This window comes from Mirounga angustirostris, unplaced genomic scaffold (assembly GCF_029215605.1).
Source record: "Mirounga angustirostris isolate CCGP_5_RB_7025 unplaced genomic scaffold, mMirAng1.0.hap1 SCAF_5, whole genome shotgun sequence".
Classification (NCBI taxonomy): Eukaryota; Metazoa; Chordata; class Mammalia; order Carnivora; family Phocidae; genus Mirounga; species Mirounga angustirostris.
In genome coordinates this window covers 63,744,842-63,758,297 of record NW_026991713.1, presented here as the reverse complement: position 1 = coordinate 63,758,297, position 13,456 = coordinate 63,744,842, and the positions used below count along the sequence as shown (strand labels likewise).

The window sequence follows — 13,456 nt, the reverse complement described above, 5'->3', positions numbered from 1 at the left end:
CAGGGAGCCCGATGCGGGGCTCGATGCCAGGACCCTGGGATCATGACCTGAGCCGAAGTCAGACACTTAATGACCCAGGCGCCCCATCTCTAGTCATTTCTTTTCTGCATCCTGTATCTTGGCATCTATGACTCCTATCTATCTTTCTCCTAGTTCTACATCCACTCCTTCTCAACTTCTGTTACGGCGGCCCTGAATGTCCAGGTGCCTTCTGGATGTGCTGTAGGCCCCTCAAACTCAACATGTCCAAAACAGAGTTCCTCATTTCCCTCTGCACCTGCGATCATGTTCTTCCTTCGGGGTTCCCCACTCTAGAAGAAGGCACCACTAAGGACTTCTGCTGCCAAATTAGAACACCTCATCTTCTACTCCTTTCTTTTCTTACCCCTCCAATTCTGTTAATTCTACTTCTTAATTCTTTCAAGTCTGTCTTGTTCTCTCCATCTCCACTGCCACCACCCTAGTCTGGGCCACCATCATCGTTTGCCTGGGTTCATTATCTCCCTCAGTGATGTCTTGCCCTTGGCCTTGCCCTGCCACCCACCTAAACCTACTTGACACACTTGGCTAGCAAATCAGATTCTGCCACCCTCACTCTCCACCCTGCTTGAAAATGTCCACTTCTACAATGCCCTCCAACTTTATTCCATCCTACCCTTGCCTTCAAGTCAAGTCTGAGTTTGTTTAAAATGATCTTTTTCAGTCAATTACTGTGCTACATGCAGGGAGTAAGCCAGGGATCCCACTCTCAAGGAGTTCCCAGTCTGGGGTAGGGGTGAGGGACTGACAAGCAGGTCATTACAGCCTTGTGAAGAGCACTGTGACTGGGAAAGAAGATGACTTTGTGGGGACACGAAGAGCATCTAACCCAGGCTTGCAGTAAATGTCCCCCCCATCATGCTGAACACTGAAATGAGCAGGAGTTATTCAGGTAAAGCAGGGAGAGGAGGAGGCCTTTCTAGATAGATAAGTCAGTCAGGAGGTGAGACAGAGCCAGTTTTTGAACTGGAAGTACCTCTATCATTCTGGAATGAAGGACAGAAAGGAGGAATGGCCCTGAGGTTGCAAAGATGACATGTGGGCTAGGTCATGCAGGACCTCACGTGCCATATGAAGGCTTTCTCCGAATGCATCCTAAGGAAAAGGGAAAAAAACATGGTTTCATCAGGAGGGTGAAGCATTCATATTTGCATTTTAGAAAGATCACTCTGGCTGTGGTGTGCAGAAGCCATTAGGAGGCAGAGAACCAGGTCAGAGGCTGTTGCAGGGGAACAGGCAAGAGGTGATAGTGAGCAGAGAAGTGGGTGGATTTGAGAAGTATTCAGGGCAGAGGGACTCTGCTACACCCAAGGAAACATTGCCACTGGGGGCAGGAGGGAAATAAATAGCAGAGATGACTGAAGGTTTTGGTTTGAGTCAGGCAGATGGTGGATCTTTCACAGAAGACTAGAGGAGGGGGAGGAGGGGGCCCAGACAAAGTCCGTTTTAGGCCTACTGAGTGTGAGATGTTATGGAACAGCCAAGAGGAAGACCTGGCAGGCAGGTGGATCCAGAGGTCTGGAGTTCAGGTGTGATGGGATATTTTGAGATACTGAATCAGGATGCTATCTGCTACAAGTAACATAATACCTCATTTTTTAAGAAAAAGAAAGAAATAGGGGCACCTGGGTGGCTCAGTCATTAAGCGTCTGCCTTCAGCTCAGGTCATGATCCAAGGGTCCTGGGATCGAGCCCCGCATCGGGCTCCCTGCTCAGCGGGAAGCCTGCTTCTCCCTCTCCCACTCCCCCTGCTTGTGTACCCTCTCTCTCTCTCTCTCTCTCTGTCAAATAAATAAAATCTTAAAAAAAAAAAAAGGAAAAAAGAAAAAGAAATAGCTCATGTAACAAGGAACCAGAGGTAGGCAGGCTCTGAGGGCTGTTGATTCAGTAGTTCAATGATGTCGTCAAGGACTTAGATTCTGTCCAAGGTTCTACTCAGCCTTCCTCCTTGAAGCTTTGTCCTTAGGGTAGTTCTCCTCATGGTCCCAAGATGGCTGCCAGCAGCTACTGGGTGATGCTTCCCTCTTCACATCCAGTGGAGGAAAGAGAAAAACCTCCTCCCAGGTGTGAGATACAGTCTTTTCCTTTAGACTGTCCAGCTAAGGCCATTGGTGTGCCCAATCCTGGAGTAGTAACAGTTGCCAGGGAAAGCTACTGACTGACTTGGGCTAATCATCTGATACTGAGAATCAACCACAGTGTCCACTGCAGATATTGTGCAGGCTTCCCACCACCATTGCCCTCCACACACGGGCGCACATATACACACATTGTTTATACCTCTTGCTTTCTCTCCCTTTCATTCAGTGGCACTTATTACCTCACAGGAGAAATATTACTACAGAAAAACAGACGAAAGCTTTGGCGTGGCCTTGGGAAGGCAAGAGAAAGCTTTCAAGGGGGAAGGAGCAGCCGCACCAGAGGATGCAGGGAGCATGGGTTAGATAACAGAAAATCTGGGCTCTATCAACAAGGAAGATGTTCAGACCTCAGGAAGGGCCCCCTCAGGGCAGGGCAGGGCAGGGCAGGGCCGGAGACAAACACTGCCACTTGAAGAGTGAACCCAGGTGAGGGAGTGGAGAGCTGACTACTCTCGAGATACTTGAGGAAAGAAAAGAAAGAACCAGAGCAAAGGAAGACCTGCATTTGAGAAGTGAAATTTTGGAGAAAGGCGAAACTAGACCAGTAATTTTCAAACAATGGGTCATGAAACATTGTGATATAAATTACTGGGTCAAAACCAACATTTAGAAAGAAAAAGAGGGGTGCCTGGGTGGCTCAGTCGCTTAAGCATCTGCCTTTGGCTCAGGTTGTGGTCCTGGGGTCCTGGGATCCAGCCCCACATTAGGCTCCCTGCTCGGCGGGAAGCCTGCTTCTCCCTCTCCCACTCCCCCTGCTTGTGTTCCCTCTCTCGCTCTCTCTGTCAAATAAATAAATAAAATCTTTATTAAAAAAGAAAAAGAAAAAGAATAGAAAGTGTTAGAGTGTGGTGAAACCTTTCAATGTATTTATATACATGTGTATTGGCTTGTCATATAAAATACATTTTTTTATCTTGGATTGTGGCAAAAAAAAAATTGAAAAAAAAAAAAACCCATATTTGAACATGTTAAAATGCTGGGGAGAATTAGAAAGAATCAATTGTCATGGGTGGATCCAGCCATCTATTGAAATGACACAAACTCAGACTTGGCTATGATTGAAGAGTTTTAGGAAAACTCCAAATCCAATTCTAACCAAGGGGGATCAGATGTTAGCCTCAGGAAGACAGGGCTGGGATTTGATCGTAATTAAGAAAGCTTACACCACATTGATTTTATTGTACTCAGCTTGCGGGAAGCACGGAGATAGTTCCCATGACATCTATAAGAAGGTCATCTCAAGAGCAAGGAGGTGGCCACATTTATTTAGTAGTTCCTAGAAGGAACCGGATGTGGTGGACACGTGGGCAGGTGTCCTGGACCCCAGGGGGGTGCCCACTATTGTAGCCAGGATGATTCCTTAGGGGCCACCTGCAGTGGGTGGAAGGAGCTCATTATCTGCATTGCAAAGAACAGAGACTGACCAGACATCTCAGGCAAAGGGGAGTGAATTGTGAGCTCACACCTGGAAATAAGAGGACTGAGGATTGCAGCTGCCTAGGGTGGAGTGGGAATGGCTTCCAGGTACCCAGAAATGGGTGGGTGACCTGGCCTCCCAGGAAGAATGGGCTCTGCAGCCCCCCAGGCCCCACCGAGCCTGAGAAGTGACAGGCCCCTCAGCCGCAGACGCACACTGCTCCCTGATGGAGGCTTCTACTGCTTCTATGGCTTCTGTCACCATGAGCAAATGCCCTCATCCTCCACCCTGGCTTTTGCTTCTCATAGTCCTTCTTACTTATGGCTTCAATTGTCCTCTGGCTTCCAGGGCCTAATAGCCATTGCCTGTTGGCTTCTAGGGCTTTCTTTGGTTCTGCTTTCATTTCCTTTCACAGAAGATGCCCACTTTACTAGCCTTCGCAGATTAATTGACATTTCCCATATCCTCTGCGAGACAGACCAACACATGTCCAAAACACTGAGCTCTTGGGGCGGACAGGCTGCTCTCGCCCCCCATGTACTTCCACTCCCACCGATGAATAGATGTGGATAAATGTGGAACCATTGTTCCGACCAACTGTTTTGTTGCATAATCCCACAGTTTCAGCAAATGTTTTTTAAAACTCATCAAAGAATGTGGAAAGTACCATTTTAATTTTAACAGAGCATGGTGATTAAGAATCTGCATTTAAATCTTGGATCTTTATTCACTAGATGCACGAAAGGTCTACCTAGTATCTTTCTCTGGGAAAGATACTTGGCCTCTCTTTGCCTCAGTTTCCTCATCTGTAAAATGGAGACAATTGTAGCAAGCTACTTCACAGGATTGTGAAGAATAAATGAGATGATTCATGCAGGGTTGAGCGGTCTTGGCTATCCCGTAGGCAGGAGAATGAGGGGACATGGTGCAGAATATAGCCTCCCAGATGGCTTCCCTGAGCAGGGTGGCCTGGGAGATCATAAATTATAAACCAAGGATTGCAGTTGAGTTATTCTTCCACAGTATAAACATCAGAGGTTTTTTTCCGTTTCAAGAGGACAGCTTGAGCATGTCCTGAAGCTTCTCTTCATACTATATTAATTTCCTATTACTGTTGCAACAAATTACCACAAACATAGTGGCTTAAAACAACAAATTTATTATCTTCCAGTGCTGGCAGTTAGAAGTCTAAAATGGGATGACAGATCTGTGTTCCTGCTAGAAGCTCTAGAGAAGCCTTATTCAACTTCTAAAGACTGTCCACATTCAGTGGCCTGTGACCTTTTCCATCTTCAAAGCCAGGGACCCCATCACTGATCTCTGCTTGCCTCTGGTAAAGATCCTTGTCATTACATTGGGCACATTTAGACAATCCAGCTTAATCTCCCCATCTCAAAACCTTTAACTTATGCCATTAACGTCCCTTTGCCATGTAAGAAAATAGTCACAGGTTCTGGGCATTGGGATGCAGACAGGGGAAGGCATTGTTACACTTACCACGGTTCTGCCCTCTGGTCTCCAAAGATGCATGTTGGGCTCATCTACAAAATATATTCACCCCACTTAGGGTCCCCCAAAGTCTCAACCCATTACAGCATCAGCTGAAGGGCAAACTCTCATCTAGATGTCATCAGCTCAGAAGGCTCAAATCTCATCACTTAAACCACCCACATTAGGTGTGGGTGAGGCTCTGGGTATAATGGATCCTGGGGGGTGGGGAATCTCCTCTCCCTCCGTGGACTTGTGACACTAGAAAACAAGTTATCTGTTCCTAAGATACAACGGTGGGACAGGCAGAAGGTAACAGCTACAGACATTCCCATCCAGAAAGGGAGAACTGGAAAGGAAAAAGGGGGTTGCAAAGCAAATTTAAAATCCACCTGGCAAAACCACGTAAGGTTGCAAGGCCTAGGCATGCTCTTCTGTGGCTCCTGGCCCCGCTTCCCCGCCTCACTGTCTGGCCTGGGAATCAGCCTTCCTCTCTCTTGTGTGTTTTCAGCTCTTCGTTTCCCGGTTGTACAGTCTGGGGTGGGGGGGTGTCTAACAGCTTTCTTCCATTTTACCCTTTGTCTGGCTCTTTCAGGACAAACTGGTAGGGTCTCTGTTTGCAAGACATTCTCAGGAACCATGTGGGTCTCCTGTATATGGCTCTGGGATTTACTCCACTAGACAAGAGGCACCTCCACAGATCTTTTTAGACAATCCCATTTCTCTGCTTGGTTTCTGCAGACATGGCTGAGGACATCCATGGGTCACATGGCTAATCTCTCCAAAGGGGCCTTCATGGGATTGAGTACTCTGACCTCTGATCCTTCCTAGGCACTAGCAAAAGATTGTCCAGGTACATCCTCAGAGCACACTTTTCTGACAGCGAATGGCCTAATTTTAGCATTGTTTGCAATCTGGGTGGGCTGAAAATTTCTAAAATACCAAGTTCTTTTTTTTTTTTCAAAGATTTTATTTATTTATTTGAGAGAGAGAGAATGAGAGACAGAGAGCAGGAGAGGGGGGAGGGTCAGAGGGAGAAGCAGGCTCCCCGCTGAGCAGGAAGCCCGATGCGCGACTCGATCCCAGGACTCCAGGATCATGACCTGAGCCGAAGGCAGTCGCTTAACCAACTGAGCCACCCAGGAGCCCCTTAAAATACCAAGTTCTGATGCCTTTTCTGCCTCTTTCCTCTAATATTTTACTATAAACAAGCAAGAAAAAAAATCGAGCCACACCTTCAACACCCGGCCACGCAGATAAATACCCCCGTCTTCACCCTCACAAATTCTGCTTTCCACATAACTGTGAAACACAATTCTGCTAAGCTTTCTGCTACTATATAAAAAGTATCTCCTTCCCTCCATCTATCAATAGCATATTCCTCATTTCCTTCTGAGCCCTTGATGCCAGCAGCATGGTTTTTTTTTTAAAGATTTTATTTATTTATCTGAGAGAGAGAGACAGCGAGAGAGGGAACACAAGCAGGGGGAGTGGGAGAGGGAGAAGCAGGCCTCCCCTGGAGCAGGGAGCCCAGTGTGGGGCTCGATCCCAGGACCCTGGGATCATGACCTGAGCCGAAGGCAGACGCCCAACGACTGAGCCACCCAGGCGCCCCAACCAGCAGCATCTTTAACATCCGTATTTCTCCCAACTGTGGGGATTTAGGTATTCTGGACCGTGCTTCCTCACTCCCCTCCGAGTCCTCACTAGCAAACTGTAACATTCCTATTTCTACTAACAGTCTCTTCAAGGCAAGCTAGGTAGGCTTTTCCTATCATCCTCCTCAAAGTTATTCCAGACTCTGTTACCGAATTCCAAAGCCACATCCACATTTTTAGGTCTTTGTTACAACAGCACCCATTTCCAGGTACCAAAACCCGCATCGGTCAGAGTTCAACCAGAGAAGCAGAACCAGCAGGAGATATGTGTTAAGAGATCTATTGCAGGGAACTAGATCACACGACTGTGGGGGCTTGCTGGGCAAGTTCAAACCCTGGAGGGCAGGCCAGGAGACAGAACGGGTTGCCGGTGTCCTGCACAGGTGGAAACTGCTGCCCACAGGTGGAGCCCCCGTTCGTCAAGGAAGCCCCAGCTCCTCCCCGGAAGGCCTGTCAGCGGATTCAATCAGGCTCACCCAGCTGATCCAGGATAATCTCCCTTCAAGTTCACTGATTGTGGATTTTAATCACATCTATAAACCTTCACAACAACGCCTACCTTCGTGTTTGGGGACCGTAGCCCAGCCAGGTCAACACATAAAACTGACCATCGAACATCCAAATCCCTAGAAATGACAGAAAACATATATCAACAAATTAACAAATACTTAGCCACACCCTAAAACAAACAAACAAACAAAAAGCATTCTTAGGAATCAAGAAATCAAGCATTCCAGGAATCAAGAAATCAAGATAGGTCTTCAGAGGCGGCAGCAACGCGGAGGAGACGGCGCTGATCTGGGACCGCAGGCACTATCACCATGAGCCTCCTCAACAAGCCCAAGAGTGAGATGACCCCAGAGGAGCTGCAGAAGCGGGAAGAAGAAGAGTTCAACACAGGTCCGCTCTCTGTGCTCACGCAGTCAGTCAAGAACAACACCCAGGTGCTCATCAACTGCCGCAACAACAAGAAGCTCCTGGGCCGCGTGAAGGCCTTCGACAGGCACTGCAACATGGTGCTGGAGAATGTGAAGGAGATGTGGACCGAGGTCCCCAAGAGCGGCAAGGGCAAGAAGAAGTCCAAGCCAGTCAACAAGGACCGCTACATCTCCAAGATGTTCCTGCGCGGGGACTCGGTCATCGTGGTCCTGCGGAACCCGCTCATCGCCGGCAAGTAGGGGCCTCCTCTCCACCATCAGAATTCCCGCCCTCATCCTGCGAAGACCTGCCCTTTGTAATGGGAATAATAAAGTCCTGTGTTTTTTCTACTCGAAAAAAAAAAAAAAAAAAAAAAAAAAAAAAGAAATCAAGATAATTCTTTTTCCCTCCAAAGGTCCTGTTTTATTGTTCTCAGTATAGTCCCAGAAGTCCCCAAAGAATGAAAACCAGGTACTCCAACAAAAAACTGAACATGTGTGTTCATAGCAGCACCATTCATAAGTGCAAATCGTGGAAAAAAATGAGAATGTTCATCAGTGGATGAATGTATAAACAAAATGTGGTCTATCCACACGATGGACTATATTCAGCTATAAAAGGGAAAGGAGCCCTTAAATACACCACAAAGGGACAGAGGAGTATATATATATTCCTGGGGTGTAGGGGCCGGATAGAAGAGGCAGGGCTCTGAGTTGGTTAGTTTGCGTATTGAAGGCATGCTCCTGGCTGAGTTCTCTGCTAGCTGTCAAGAGCCAGCTAGCCCTGGAAAGGCAGCCTCTTCCTAGTTTTATGTTATTTAGTCATTTATTTTTAGTTTTATGGTTTTTTATTTCTTTTTTAGGATGTCAAAACACTGTGATATACAGAAAATTAAATATATATATAGATATACACATGCACACACAGAGTTGATCCCACACAGTCAAAAATCCATGTATAACTTTTTTTTTTAGATTTTATTTATTTATTTGACAGAGAGAAACACAGCGAGAGAGGGAACACAAGCAGGGGGAGGGGGAGAGGGAGAAGCAGGCTTCCCGTGGAGCAGGGAGCCCGATGCGGGGCTGGATTCCCAGGACCCTGGGATCATGACCTGAGCCGAAGGCAGACGCTTAACGACTGAGCCACCCAGGCGCCCCCATGTATAACTTTTGACTCACCAAAAACCTAACTACTAAGAGCCTGCTGTTGACCAGAAGCCTTGCTGATAATATAAACAGTCAATTAATACATATTTTGTATGTATTGCTTTATATATATTATCATAGATTGTATTCTCACAATAAAGTAAGCTAGAGAAAAGAAAAGGTTATTAAGGAAACCATAAGGAAAAGAAAATGCATTTATAGTACTGTACTGTGTTGTTTGTTTTTTTTTTTTAAGATTTTATGTATTTATTTGACAGGAGAGAGAAAGAGCACGAGCAGGGGGTGCAGCAGGCAGAAGGAGAGGGAGAAGCAGGCTCTCCGTTAAATAGGGAGTCCAGTGTGGACTCGATCCCAGGACCCTGAGATCATGATCTGAGCCGAAGGCAGATGCTCAACCAGCTGAGCCAACCAGGCGCCCCAGTACTGTACTGTTTTTATTGAAAAAAATCCATGTATAAGTGGACTCGCACAGTTCAAATCCATGCTGTTTGAGGGCCAGCTGTATATACACATATGTACAATACCCAGATCATCTGAAGAATTCCAGAATGCTCCTATTGCAGATTAAATTAGGGATGCATTGCTCCAAAACTTACAAAGGGATAAGTGGAAAATATAAAAGAAAAGTTAAAAAATGGATAATAGATGCAGAAATGCCTAAATCTGTCCAACAGGAGTTTGAGTGGGAGAGAATAAAATAAACTAGTAGTTCCCAAACTTCAGCATGTATACAAATCACGTGAGGATCTTATTAGAATGCAGATTCTGTTTCAGTGGGTCTGGGTGGGCAGTGCTGCCCAGCCATGAACCAGACTTTAATAAAAATTCTCCAGTGCAAAAGATAGGTGTAATTGCAAAGCCCTTCAGGTGCTCCTTTGGATAAATCAAAACACATACCAGGACATGTTACAGTTAGATTTCAGGACTCTCAGACCCGCTCCAGCCTCACTGAATCAGAATCTGCATTTTAAGTCTCAGGACATCAACAATAAAGAGAAAATTCCAAAAGCTCACAGAGAATGCCTACAAAGGAATAAGGATCATGGTGGCATCAGACTTGTCATCAGAAACACAAGATACAAGAAGGTGACAGAGAAATATTGCACACTGAGAAACTGTCTCAAACCTAGAATTCTATCCTCAAAGTATCAATGATTTGATGAAATTTTAAGACGAAGAATTCAGAATTTTATCACCCACATATTCTCTCTGATAGAATCTTTAGAGGAGATACTCCAGATAAGAAGTTAAAAAACGAAGCAGTAGGGCAGACACGGCAGCCCTGAGCACCCACACATCCTGAGCACCCACACAACCTGGCCATGGTCAAACCCACCGTCTTCTTCCACATCGCCCTGGGCCACCGGCCCTTGAGCTTCGTTTCCTTCCAGCTGTTTGCAGACAAAGTTCCCAAGACAGCAGAAGGCTTTTGTGCTCTGAGCACTGGGGAGAAAGGATTTGGTTCTAAAGGTCCCTGCTTTCACAGGATTATTCGGGGATCTCTGTGCCACGGTGGTGATGTCACACGCCATCATGGCACTGGAGGCAAGTCCAACTATGAGGAGAAATCTGAGGATGAGAATTTCATCCTGAAGCGCTCAGGGCCTGGCATCTTGTCCATGACACCTGCTGGATCCAACACAAATTGTTCCCAGTTTTTCATCTGCACTGCCAACACTGAGTGGTTACCCAGCAAGCATGTGGTCTTTGGCAAGCTGAAGGACGACATGAATATTATGGAAGCCATGGAGCACTTTGGGTCCAGGAATGGCAAGACCAGCAAAAAAAATCACCACTGCTAACTGCAGACAAATCTAATAAATTTCACTTGTGTTTATCTTAACTACCAGACTATTCCTTCTGTAGCTCAGGAGAGCACCCCTTCACCCCTATCTGCTCAAAGTATTCTATAATCTTCATGCTCTCGCTGCAGTTCTGTGGGTTCCATATTTTCCTTGCTCCCCTCCAAGTCTAGCTGGATTGCAGAGTTAGTTTATGATTATGACATAAAAACTAAACAACAACAAAAAATGAAAAAGTAGGAAAAAGTAGTCATGGAAGAAAGTGGTGGGATATGAGAAGCGAGGATAATAAAAAGAAAAAGTACTAAAACTTATTAAATCTAAATAAATAATAATTATAAAATCAAAATATTTTCTTTTTTTTTAAGATTTTATTTATTTATTTGAAAGAGAGACAGCAAGAGAGGGAACACAAGCAGGGGGAGTGGGAGAGGGAGAAGCAGGCTTCCTGCTGAGCAGGGAGCCCGATGCGGGGCTCGATCCCAGGACCCCAGGATCATGACCTGAGCTGAAGGCAGACACTTAATGACTGAGCCACCCAGGTGCCCCTAAAATAAAAATATTTTCAGGATAAGACAAAAACAAAAGCCATAAGGGTCATCTTTTTTTTTTTTAAATAGCTCTTTTTTTTTTTTAAAGATTTTTATTTATTTATTTGACAGAGAGAGGCACAGCAAGAGAGGGAACACAAGCAGGGGGAGTGGGAGAGGGAGGAGGGGGCTTCCCGCCGAGCAGGGACCCCGATGCGGGGCTCGATCATGACCTGAGCCGAAGGCAGCCGCTTAACGACTGAGCCACCCAGGCGCCCCATAAGGGTCATCTTGTGTGGATACTTAGAGCTACCTGCCTGTCCTCCATCTGTCTATCTATCCAGTCATCATTTCTGCAAATATCTGTTGTGCACCTGCTCTGTATCAGGTCATATGCCAGGTATGGGACAAGGTTGCCCTGTGGGTACAAAGATGACCAAAATAAACTGTTCGCTCATGGAGGTTACAGTTCAGTGGAAAAGACTGATAATAGTAAGCAGGCAATTAAATATATACTTAGAAATTGGAAATGCCATAAAGGAAAAGAACAAGGCATTGTGAGAGAGAATAATAGTGAAAGGAATAACAGGGAAGACCTTTCTGAGGAAGTGAGAGGGAAAAATAGAATCCCAGTAATGGTTAAAAATGATAGTAGCTGACATTTATTGAGTGCTTACTCAATAAATTACTTTTCGAGAATTAACTCATTTAATCCTCAGAACAATCTATTAGACAGATACAATTATTATCCACATTTCATAGGTGAGGAAATTTGTAGATGAAGCAACCTGTTCCAAGTTCACATAGCTGGTAAGGAGGAGATGGGGTTTGAACCTAGGTGGCTTAACTTTGGACGCTGGACTCTGTGCTGAGGTTGGGAAGGAGTCAGCCAGCTTGGGAAGATGCCCTAAGTGTCCAGAAAGAGCTCTCAGTGTTCGAGGAACTAAAGAAAAGCTAGTGGTGGTGGATACTGCTACCTGTCCTCTAAAATTTGTTTTCCCTTCCAGCACAGTCATAAAAAGATGAGCTGACATATCACTGCTGAGAATAAAGACCGTACTTCCTAGCTTCCCGGAAAGCTAGGATGGCCATGTGACTAAGTTCTGGCCCAGTAGGATGCAAGCATAAGTATCACGGCGCCCCTCTTCCTCGAGGGCTAGCTGGCGAGAGCCCAGTTCCCCCTCTTCTTTGTTCCTTCCTGCAGCCTGTTGTCTGTTGCTCACATGCTGCCACACGGAGCCTGAGGATGAGGACCATACCGCGGGGATGACAGAGTAGTAAGCTGGAAGAAGCTGCCATATTAGCCCTGGACGGCATACTCTTGGAATTGTAAAATTATTATTAATCGTTGTTATTTTTTAGAGTAGTTTCAGGTTTATGGCAAATTGAGTAGAAAGTACCGAGAGTTCACATTACACCTCCTGGCTTAATCAGCTCAGGCTACCAAAACAAAGTACTATAGACTGGGTGGCTTAAACAATACCGGTCCGGAGGTGAGAAGTCCAAGTTCAAGGTGCCATCGTGGTTGATATGTGATTAGGGTTCTTTTCCTGGATGTAGACAGCTACCTTCTCAGTGTGTCCTCACGTGAGGGTGGTGGGGAGCAAGTTCTTTGGTGTCTCTTCTTACAAGGGCCCTAATCCCTCCGTGAGGACCCCACCCTTACGATGTCATGTAAACCTAATGATCTCCCAAAGACCACATCTCCAGATACCATCACACTGGGGCAAGGTCTTCAACATAGGAATTTGGCAGGGTGGTGGGATGCGACGCAATTCAGTCCATAGCACTCCCTGTCCCCACACACATACAACCCCCACTATCATCCTGTACCACAGTGTTCTATTGGATTTTTAAGTAAAATATAAATAAGTAAATCTATATCTCATTTAAGCCACTGTTGAATGGGGTTTATCCTAACTGATCCAGCCATTTGGAGAGGAGGCAGGGGAGGACGTCATGCAGGGCCGTGGAAGCCAAAATACTCTGGGAGATCTGGTCGATTCTGACTGCAACTGCAAAGGACTCTTTAGAATGAGTGGTTACGTTTCTTTTTCTCAAGAAGAAATAGAATTGACAAATTATCACTATGGTTACTAGATTAAGGTCTCTGTAGTCCAAGAGATAATTTATACATTTTATAGGAACCAACAAAATTCTTTTTTTGAGAAGATTTTATTTATTCATTTGAGAGAGAGAGAGAGACAGAAAGAGCACATACAGAGGGAGAGGCAGAGGGAGAAGCAGACTCCCTGCTGAGCTGGGAGCCCAACATGGGGCTGAATCCCAGGACC

The 13,456-nt window shown here is 45.8% G+C and overlaps 2 protein-coding genes across 2 annotated transcripts; both read left to right on the top strand.

Annotated features, from left to right (window-relative positions):
* Window positions 1–7,485: 7,485 nt before the first annotated feature.
* LOC135364432 (small nuclear ribonucleoprotein Sm D2) lies at window positions 7,486–8,011 on the top strand. The gene has a single exon (XM_064591305.1). It carries the CDS (start codon window positions 7,565–7,567, stop codon window positions 7,919–7,921), a length of 357 nt encoding a protein of 118 aa, XP_064447375.1. The 5' UTR covers window positions 7,486–7,564; the 3' UTR covers window positions 7,922–8,011.
* Window positions 8,012–8,854: 843 nt separating this feature from the next.
* LOC135364333 (peptidyl-prolyl cis-trans isomerase A-like) lies at window positions 8,855–10,742 on the top strand. The gene has a single exon (XM_064590344.1). The coding sequence runs from the start codon at window positions 10,153–10,155 to the stop codon at window positions 10,630–10,632; it is 480 nt and encodes a 159-aa protein (XP_064446414.1). The 5' UTR covers window positions 8,855–10,152; the 3' UTR covers window positions 10,633–10,742.
* Window positions 10,743–13,456: the final 2,714 nt, after the last annotated feature.